Below are 11,147 nucleotides of genomic sequence, written 5' to 3' on the forward strand. Positions count from 1 at the left end.
CGTTTTCTTTTCTTTTTGGTTTGAAAAGATTTGTTTTTGAATTAATTCCACAAGGCTTTTTTTTTATACTATGGTACCTGGAAGTCCAATGGGTTTCAGCTAATTTAGTTCGAGTTAGATCGACCCATGAAAGAATAAAACACTCTCAATAAAGGATTTTCTCTATCCATAAGAGATTCAAACCCGTACCTTACTTAAGAGGAATAAGTAGGTCTGATAAAAACCGAACAACCTTTACTAGCCCCAAATTTTCAGTTTGGTTAGACTATGGTTCGGTTCTCAGTTCGATTTCCTCTGTCTTTTTCGGTTATGGGGATGGGGATGGGTTTCAAAATCTTAACTCGGAATACCCGGACCCGCCCCAAGTTTACTTTATGATTAATTTTCTCAATCTAGCCCAATGAGCCCACTAGCTTGCCTATAACCCACTGCACAGTGAGCCCTCATCAAAACCTTATACTGTCCTCACTCCTTCGATTCTTTGTTGCAATCGCAAACCCTCATCTTCCTTCTCAATGAGTGTCGCCTATGTTTTGTAGTCACGCTTTCGCCCTCGCTCTTCAAGCTCACGACGGTTTGTTTCCTTTCTTCTTTTTCATTTTCTTTCGCCTTACCTAATCAACAAAGGTCACTTACTCTTGCTTTAAGTTTTTGTTGATTTTTTTTCGATTTTTCCAACAATGTAGATTCTTCGGATAATTTTCTCGGGTAACCCGAGAACCGAACCGTAAAAATCCGTAACCATAAGGGTCGGGTTTCTTTACTTATTTTGGTTACAGCTCTCGGGGACGGGCTTTGAAATCCCTGAACTGATGAAAGCGGTGAACAGTAATTTTACCCCGAATCGAACCATATGCCTTAGGAATAAGCGCAAAACTATCCTCGTTGGTTTATATAAGACTTTTTTGGGCTTTAAGTTATTAGACATATTTTTAATAAAAATCAATTATTAATAATTAAATTTATAGAGAAATAAGAATGCGAAATGAGATAGAGAGTGCCAAGAGCGAGATGGAGAGAGAAGCTTGAGGAGAAATAAAAGAGGGAGAAAGAAATTAAAAGAAGTTTTCCTAAGCTTAGTGATGAAAAAGGGAACTTGCACCTACAAATTTATTCTCCAATCCATTGACTACTAATTTTTCATATATCCCTGCAATGGATATATTTTCGAAAGAGAAAAGTTATCCCTCACTAGTCCTCCTCTCTAGTATAATAACAATATATGTCATTATTGATTTGAGTCTGTAACCAAGGCATCCTAGTTCATTACAACTAAAATATAATTGAAGGCCAAATAAAGATACTTTTCAACCCTGCCATGATCATTCTAGTCAATACGGGAGGTCATGAGTCTATTACAATGATAAGAACGGAAATAAAATAAAAGACAATATAAGTCCCATTGATGAAGAATGAATTTTGGACCTCTTGATTCTGAATTGGCATACTATATTATTGTATTAAGATCCTTCCTCATATAAGAGCTATAAACTTTACTGGACCCAAAATGAAGACTTTGTTATAACTTACAAAAAGTTCATTTAATTCCAAAGTTATGTGTAGAATTTATATTACAAAAAAAAGCTCCGATAATTTAAACAAATTTAATATTCATCCGAACTTATATAGCTTTCAACAAACTATAAAAACAAGCTGGTAAACCATAAAATTCTCAAATATCGCGCTATGAGTTACTTAAATTACACTTACCGAGTTTTTGAATGGTTACGCACATTTCTAAGTCTTTAAAAAGATAAATGCAACCAACATGAGTTGATTCAAGCGGTTCGACGCTTGTTTGTCTTAAGTAAGGTATCAGGTTCGAGTCTTACACATGGAGAAATCCCCGCTGGGATAATTTTATCTCTTAGTGGGCCGAACCGGCTCGAATTGAATTAGTCAGGGCCAATGAGCTTCTGGATACCTGGGTACACACTCAAAAAAAAAAAGATAATGGCACTCACTGTTGAAATCGGGTCAATGACTAGACAAGCTGATCTTGCCATTATAAAATGCAGTTTCTAGAGGTCGCTTGTTTAGGAGGTGTATCAGTGCCCTTCTATCTACCAAAAAAAAAATCTTTGAGTTTGCGTCTTGTAAATATATAAAATTCACGATTGAGAGAGGTTCACCCCTTGGTGAATTGACCTAGTTCAAATCTAAACTAATTGAGATTTATTGTATTTTTGGATATTAAATAGTTCAAACTGATAATATACACAAGGTGTCGGTATATATCATTTTGATGGTTTAAGAAAATCTTGAACTAAGACCGTAGTAATTGACCTTGTAAATTGATGTAGTCAAAGCCAGTTGAGGTACTGGCGTGGTGGTTTTCGGTTGCCGGCGGGAGGAGCGGTAGCCGCGCCAGTGATGAACGGAGAAGTTGAGGAGGGGAAGGAGAGAGAATCGGATTCTCCCGCGCATGTCTTCATTTGGAATTTTTCTCTTAGCCCCTCAATTAATGGAAGGCTTACTATTTATATACGTACCTATATTGGGCTTACCCTCAAGTGTGGGGTTTAGATACCATAACATACAATCATGACCGTACAAACGTCGGATATTTTATTATTTTAAGATTTACTCTTGATGTTTTGACTATTCATAAATTTTCGGTCACGTATCTTCTCGTCAACATTCGGTCTTGCCCGTGAACGAGACGGATCCAGTTCTATATTTCGATATTTCGATATTAAACTGAACCGAATTGCACCGCTTTAACCAAATTAAAAATTATTTAATTTGTTGATCTATCTATACATATATACAAATCTCACCTTTGTGAAATACTTTTTGTGGTGCACTGCTTCTCGATTTGTCTATAATTCTCTTCTTTTTGGTTTAGAGTACTGGCATCAGTGCTACGGCTCAGAATTTTAATTGTAATTCAAAATTAATTTTAATTTTCGGACTTAAAAAATTACTTTATTAGTTCAAGTGCAATAAACGGCCGTAATAAATTCTAAGGTCAATGTCGAGAGATAGGGAGGTAACAGATGAGACTCAAAGCCGAGAGGGTCGCGATGACCGAGAATATTCAAGAGTGTAGGGATGGAAAAGAGTCCAGACGCAAGTGATGGAAAGAAAGGCCATATACTACACTAGTATTTTTCTAAATTAATTATGTTAAAGCAGCCCGTGGAACGTTCTGTTGCACAACTATCTGTGTACAAGTATAGAATATATAACATGTCTTCTCCATATATAGCGTGCCCTAACTGAAGATATGGGTATATATTATATTATATTATATTATATTATATATCAAGTTAAAACTGTTAAAAGCATGAGCGAGCATGAAAGTGGGAAACAATGAGATTTTTGTTGTTTATCAATTTGTGTCTAACAGAAAGTAGTTCATGCCCCAAACAATCCGCCTGCACACACGTGGGAACCAATCAATTATTACACCCCAATTAGTCAAATTTGTCAATTTGAATCTATTCAACTTCGACTTTTGGCCAAACTCTTACGTAGTGACGCTACTCTCCATCTAAAATTAACATATTTATATTCCTTTCCCACTAATCGCTATCCGATCAGAAGCTATAAATCACCATTTCATTTTCTGGTGCAACTGTACATCCCCATTGAAATTGCATATCCATGTGTAATTTCCACAATTGCTCAATAAAACTTGAATGGACCCCAAACAGAAAGATGCCCTTCTGTAGTTTTTTCTTGTTTCCTTTTTTTTTTTGGTGTTTCTAATGGCGGCATAAGTGTGCCCTTCTGCAGTTGATTTTGTTAGAACGTACAAAAAATTTATCTAATTCTAAAGTCATATTATATTTCTGTAAAAGAAAGGTCATAGGTTTAGAAGGTAAAAGGAAAAATAAAACTAAAAGGTACTGGAGTTCCACCAGTAAAAATTGAATTCCGGACTTGAAGAGTTATATATATATATATATATATACTTTTTCTTGGGAAGGTGATATGTGGGAAATGAACCTGATCGAGGAATAAATAATAAAGGGCATGAAATATTAGCCCATTAATAATATTTAATAGTTGAATTTGGATTTTTTAATTTCAGATTGAGGGTGGGTCCCATTCCATTGAATCCTTTCTCGAGAATTTTCCATTTCTAGCTCTTCTCAAAGCTCAAGCATTTGCCTACAAATAGCACACATCTTTTCTAGCAGTTCCAACCCCCCCCCCCCCCCCCCCCCCCCCCCCCCCCCCCAGCAACATCTGTTCGCTAAGAATATGCATGGAGATCATTTTGCTCCTCTTATTATTATCTTCAACCTCTTAACTTTCTCAAAGTTTCCACTTAATGTGTGATCTCTCTTGAGGACTTCATCTTCTATGGGCTTCGACAGTATGCGAAGAATTCTTCTTGCTTTTTTATTCTTTACTCAGTGTCTCCACGACTTTGTTCAAGGAGCACCGCAAGTTCCTTGTTACTTCATCTTCGGGGACTCACTCGCCGACTGTGGCAATAATAACAACCTCAATACACTAGCCCGACCGAATTACTATCCTTATGGACTGGACTTTCCTAAGGGTCCTACTGGGCGGTTCACCAATGGACGCACCGTTGCCGATGTTATAGGTCTCCTTTGTTCTAATTATGTTTTATATAATATGACGCCTTTATGATTTTTGATATACATGTATATACATGTGTTGGATCTGATCCAAATCCTAGATGAAATGCGAATTGTTTTGAGTTGTTATCAATTAGTTTTGCATCAACATTAACAGATCTTCTTGCAATAATATGTGTTTTGCTGCACCTAAATGTCGAGCTAACTTAAACTAGTTGTAAGATATGACTTGTATGGAAAGCTAATGTTAGATATATGCTCTTGGCTGCGATGAATAAATATTGTATTAGAAGGTGCAGCAATAATGACTACATGAATAACTATTTCATGCCTGAATTCTATCCAACCAGTAAAGAGTATACTCCTCAACAGTATGCGGACGTGCTTGTGAAGCAGTACTCTGAGCAACTCAAGGTGAGATCTCGAAAATCAAATAACAATTTTATGCAAGATGCTACCTGGTTACCAGAAATTTCGGGGACCAAATGCAACATTTTATAACTATTGCCATTCAATTATATCTTTTTTTCTTTCCTTTAAAAAAAATTTCCATTAATATGTCAGCGTCTATACTCCTATGGAGCAAGAAAGGTGGCTATATTTGGTGTTGGGCTGATAGGACAAGTCCCAGAAATGAAGAATAGATTTGGTGCAAACTCTTCGATGGTGGACGATGCGGCTCAACTATTCAGCAACAAGTTGCTACCCCTTGTCAATGACTTGAACAGACAATTAACTTGTGCCAAGTTCACTTACATAGATACCACCGCGATCACCATCACGAGCGCCCCTTTATTAGGTACGTTTATTTCAGTAGCAATGCACAGGCTGGTGTACGGGAGTTTTGTTGCATAATATTATGTTGCACTTCATTCTTCAACATGTTGAAAGCCGCATTAGCTGCTCTCTTAACGTCAATTTCTATCCTTCTATTAGCTTTTCTGCATCCTCGAGATACCTGCTGCGAGCTGGTGAAAAATCTGGGCATCTGCATTGAAGGTCGCCCACCTTGCCCTCTTCGAGGATTGTATGCATACTTTGATGGATTCCATCCTACGGAAGTGGTGAATAAAGCCTTTGCGACAAGAGCATACGACAGGCTTTTACCATCAGATGCTTCTCCTTATGGCATCAAACAACTCGCGCAGCTCCCATAATTAATTCAAGGCTACATCAAATATTAGTTGTAGAACATTCCTTTAATTAAAAGTAAGTCTGTTCCTTCATACCAGGCAAAATAAGTCATCTGGGTCGACAAAAATCGGCTGGCATGGTTCACATTAATTGTTTTAGCTATCAAGTGTGGCTCGATTTGAGCTATTAAATTTATTTGTGTGTAACAATCATCTAATGAATATCACGTTTGAATGTAATCTAAAGAGAACATGTTGGGGTCGTACGCTCTAGAAGATTATGTTCATCTTGAATGAGTTGGACTAGCAATATTCTCTAATTTTAGTATGGTCACTAGGTGCCGTCAATCTTGAATGTGTCGGACTAGATCCCGCGAGTGTTGGCTTGGCTCTGACCTTGAACTGTCGATTTTGGACGCTGCAGCATTATACTCAAACAGAAAAACCTTCCACCCGAAAAAAGCAAAAAAAAAAAAAGAATAGAAAAATCACCAGGCTGCAGGACAGCGTGTGCCTCACCATGGGAAAAAGTCTTATATGTAAGAGGTATACCATGTCGAAATGTTACAAGTCTATAAGATTTCACCAATACCTATTGGTTTTTAGAAATATCACAAACAAAACTATTGTTCACAAAAGTAAAATTTTTTGTCTTGTGACACAATATCACGTGGTATACCCATTACACATAATACATTTTTTCAGTGTGGAGGGTTGCTGTTGTGATAATAGGGGGCACACCAGGATAGAATGATGGAGCCATTGATTTTGGTGACTCCAGCAATACAAGCTTTATTGCAGCTCAATGAGGCGTCAGTTTTGATGATGATCCAGTCAGGTGCGGGTGGCCGGCTCGGGTAGGCTGTATGTGCTGATGTTTTTATGAACCTGCGAGCAGAGTTGAGTGCTAAGAGAGCTCCTTATAGGCTCTTGAAGGACCTTGTAAGAATCGGGAAACATCGGCCCCTGCTCCTGCTATATGCACATATTATATAATTGTTCCTTATATTCCATAGCAGGTAAAGCACTAACACCGCCATGCATACAGAGCAAAACAAGCAGGTGCGGTGCTGTTCATAAGAAATTGAACAATTTCCTCAAGCGAAGAGATGTAAATACTATAAGAGATTAAGTTCCAAATGATTTCCTCCAAGCATCATGATAAAGAGTGCAATTGCCATAAAGGTGAGCAAAGTTATCAGAATTGGTTTGACAAAACAGACAGGGATTGCCACATTTCGTAAACCTAGAGAGACATTTACAAGCAAGTCTCCAAAGATGGAAAGAGTGCTTACAAGAGATGTCATTAAGACCATTAGATCTGTGCTTTTGATTTAAAAACATAAAGCGATTTATTCACCAATATAAAGACATAAAGCGACATTCTATTGTAGGTTTGTAGCGGAATCAAATATAATTTGACAAAGCTGGGTATCCTCGGAGCACTTACCAATGAAACCAACTTCTGATCCGACAGCCGAAATGTTATGTGAGCAGCTGCAAAAATAATTCAATTATTCCCAACTCCACATGAAAATTTCAAAATTTTTCAGTGGTAATTGTGAAATTCTCTGCACTTACCAAAAAAAAAAATGCTGAAGTTCCCTAACCAAGGGAAGCAATCAGCATCAATTAATCATAACCGATCATCCCACCATTTCACAGGTCTCCTTTACTTCACGATTTCTTTTTTCGGTGAAGTGTCATGAGTATGGATATGATTTGTTTGAGTAGGTTGACGATGATGTCAAGCCTTCAAGAGGGGATATTGTAACACTCCTGAAATTCCACTTTTATGGGAGATGGAGTTAGTGAAGTGGTTAATAAAAATCAACCTTTGAGATTACTAGGTACTTGGGTTAAGCATTATGAGCCAATTGTTGGGCTCCTTGGCAAGTTTGTTGGGTTAGTCCCGTATATTGGGTCGGGCAATTACAAATCTTTTGATTTTTCAGAAAATAATAAAAATTTATTACATACAAATAATATGGACAAATAATCAAAGTATGCTGAATATAACTAAAAAAAGTATAGTAAAATTCATTGTAATTAAAATTGAAATTTTAATTCAACATGGAGTGAATGAATTGATTCGAGAAGGTAACACATTTTACTAGGAGTTAAAGGTTTTGAAATGGAGCTCTCGCATTCCACTATTCGACATTTATATCTTATATTTAGATAGATATAGATAAACAGGATGAAAAAAAAAAGAAGAAATATGAGGGGTTAATCCATTTAATCAATAGGGAAAAATTACTTAAGAAGAACATGAAGATTGATTATTGATGCGCATCCAAAGTCTCATAATATAATTTCTCATCTTCAGGTTTCTTACCGTTTTCCCATTCAATTGATTTCCTTAACTAATCTGTACCAAACTTTTAGGGTACTCTTACATCTTATTTTGATTGAAAGTTATGGAGGGTTATGAAGAAAATGGGTTATGGAGGGATTATAATAACCCATGTTTGGCTTTTAAAATTTTTAAGAGGGGGAGGTTTATGGAGGGATAACTAATCCCATCTTAACCTTTCATAATATTTATATTTTGAACCCACCAGTTTGGGTTGTTATGGAGGAATAAAAAGATCAATTATTGAAATAACATTATAAAAAATAATCAAGGGTCAAGATCTTTTCCAAATTCTCACACCATCCTACTCCACCCCTTAATGAAGTTTATCCAAACATAGGATATGGAGAATTTAAGAACTCCTCCATAACCCACCACATCACATCCCTCCATAACCCATCCCACCCCACCCCTTCATAACCTTTGATGAGATGCTATCCAAACAAAGTGTTGGTGTACCTTTAATCAATTAATTAGGTTTTAAATTCAAACACCGCCTAACCCTATATTTGGATGGAGGGACTAAAAGTAATTAGAAGAAGTCGGAGGAAGTTTCCAACTTTCTTCATCCATTGGAAATCTACTTTTATTTGAAGTAAAAAATATTTTATTTTCGAGCCGAACTATGTAAACTCTCCTGACAATGAGATCGATCATTCCTACAAACGAAAAGAAAGCTTACTATAGGAGGATTAATTAAATCATGTCCAGCATGCAGGTGTGGGGAAGACATATTGCTGTCCATGAAGGTGTTGAGAGTTAAATTCCTCGTGGAAAAGTAAAATGGAAAATCATAAGTTTATAAAAGATTAAATTTCACAAGCTATTTGCTAGAGTTTTTGGGTTGAAAATAATAGTGAATACTCTACATAATAAAAACTTGCAAGTGCTCTCACACATTTATATTTACCTTTTTTTTTTTAATAATATGATCAGGTGGCATCCGTTCACTAGCGCGTTAATATAGAAAATTTTCGAGACAACAATTTTTTACAAAATTGCAGTTTTTAAGAGAAATAAGTCCTCAAGCTAATGCTTATATATACACACGCACACACACACTTGAAATTCTAGATGAAGACGCCAAATTCCCATCCATGCAATAGCTTTTCCATGCAATGTACGCAGCATGCATACTAATAATAATATGGATCGATATCTCCGAGCAGCCCCCAGAAATTTCAAGTACACAACTGTATTTTAAATTTAATTTTATATCTTCTATATATTATTTTAATCCGTGAAGTCTCCTTGCCCTAAATGAACATATATATAATGAAAATGGATCGAGTTTCATGAACCATGGCATGACCGAGTATAAAATGTTTGAACAATGGAAGACTACGAATAATTTTCCAATTTGTGTATGACTAATAGAAAGCAGTTCCAGGTAAGAATGATGCATACATCATCCTAATTTCTTTTATCGGTGAAAATTTAGTTGACTGCACACATGGGGACCGAGCAATATCTATGAAGTCTGCTATGTTTCGGCCAAAAACCCTAGGCAAGGTTAGGTCGTGCAACAGGATAAAAAAGACACGCCTGATCTATAAGGGACAAGTGTTAAAATGGGTTATAACTTTTACTTGCCTATTCTGTTAACGCCGCAAAGTTTGTTTTATTTCAAGTAGGAAATTGACCGAAGGATGCTGCACGTGGATTAAAAAATCCAGTTAAAATAATTATATTTAATTATTAACCAAGATAATATAATAAATAATTTGCTAGGCATATTCACATTAAGAAACTATTATTTTTATATTCACGTTAGTTTTGTTAGTAATGATCTCGTATTAAGATTATATTGTTACCTGCAGTTGTTCTCATCCAATAAATTAAAAGTTTAAAATAAAACGTCTTTATTCAGCAACAAAAATAATGCCCTATAGATAATAAATAATCTTTATAAAATTAATCTAATATAATAATTAATATTTTTAATTATCGTGTGAAATTCTCAAACTTAATAATGGTGTTAATTTCATCTTTAGTACCCTTTCAATTTTCTATTTATTTCTCCCTGAGTCACTTAACACAGGATCATATTTTTGATATTTTATTATTTTATGATTTTTTTTGCTGAATATTATAGTATGACGATATTTTGGCTAAGATAAAGATAAAAAAGACGAAATCAATATTAGAACTTCATTTAATATATATATATATATATATATAACTAGACATTTGAATTTGTTCATTTGATTTGGTCGTCATATAGAGCAAGTACTACTATAATGTTTCATTGATTTCATAATAAAAAAGTTCACGAAGGGTGAGAGCATTTGATATCTCCTAATAATTTTAAGATCAAATATTATGGTTGCAATTAGAAAAGAGAATGATATATTTTGAGTGAATTTTTAGATAACCCCATTCTTAGAAAAAAGTTGACGCTCCCCCATTTGTGACTATGTTGACTAACACCATTAGAATATTTTGTAGAATATTCCATTAACGTTTATAATTATATCAGTTTTGTTTATAAAATCTAATAATAATAATGATATAGAAAAAAGAGAAATTGTTGGCCTCGCCAAGGGGCTGATGACCGTCGGCGAGCCCTCAATGGCCACCAACAACCTCGCCAAAAGGGTTGTCATGACTGGATAACACCTCTGGCTTTAATTATATATTATTCTTATTTTTATTCTTTTATAAATATTTAGAAAAATATTTATAAAATTAACTTGAATATTTCAAGGAATATTCTAACAATGTTCCGGGTTCACAATAAAGGGGTAGTGCTTGGGGCCTCTTCGATGACAATCATCCCCTCATGACCGATGTGTCTTCTCTCTCTTTTTGTATATTATCTTTTTAATTTTTCTAAAATTTTGAAATTATTAAAAAGTTAACAAGAATATTTTGAGAATATTCTAACTTTAGCTGGTGGTCACTTTGGGCTAGCCGGCGCAAACCATGCCGCTCGACAAGGGCCACCGCTTCTCTATTAATCTTTCATTGTTATTATGACTATTATTATTATTATTGTTATTTTTTATTTTTTATTATTTTAAATAATTATAAAAGTTAATGGAATGTTCCATAGAATATTCGACCGGTGTTAGTCACTATAATTAAATTTTGGTGTTTGGG

General features: G+C 35.3%; 1 protein-coding gene across 1 annotated transcript; it reads left to right on the forward strand.

The window, feature by feature from the left end:
- Window positions 1-4,193: 4,193 nt before the first annotated feature.
- LOC116190348 (GDSL esterase/lipase At1g29660-like) lies at window positions 4,194-5,930 on the forward strand. The gene is made up of 4 exons (XM_031520036.1): window positions 4,194-4,598; window positions 4,850-4,970; window positions 5,121-5,355; window positions 5,493-5,930. Exons 1-4 carry the CDS (start codon window positions 4,315-4,317, stop codon window positions 5,711-5,713), a joined length of 861 nt encoding a protein of 286 aa, XP_031375896.1. The 5' UTR covers window positions 4,194-4,314; the 3' UTR covers window positions 5,714-5,930.
- Window positions 5,931-11,147: the final 5,217 nt, after the last annotated feature.

This window comes from Punica granatum, unplaced genomic scaffold, assembly GCF_007655135.1.
Source record: "Punica granatum isolate Tunisia-2019 unplaced genomic scaffold, ASM765513v2 Contig00424, whole genome shotgun sequence".
Classification (NCBI taxonomy): domain Eukaryota; kingdom Viridiplantae; phylum Streptophyta; class Magnoliopsida; order Myrtales; family Lythraceae; genus Punica; species Punica granatum.

Excerpts from the sequence above, each read along its gene's own strand:
- LOC116190348 (XM_031520036.1), top strand. The coding sequence starts at position 4,315 with ATGGGCTTCGACAGTATGCGAAGAATTCTTCTTGCTTTTTTATTCTTT. Across the intron at positions 4,599-4,849 it reads TATGTTTTATATAATATGAC|GTGCAGCAATAATGACTACA; the intron begins GCCTTTATGATT and ends TTGTATTAGAAG. Across the intron at positions 4,971-5,120 it reads AGTACTCTGAGCAACTCAAG|CGTCTATACTCCTATGGAGC; the intron begins GTGAGATCTCGA and ends TTAATATGTCAG.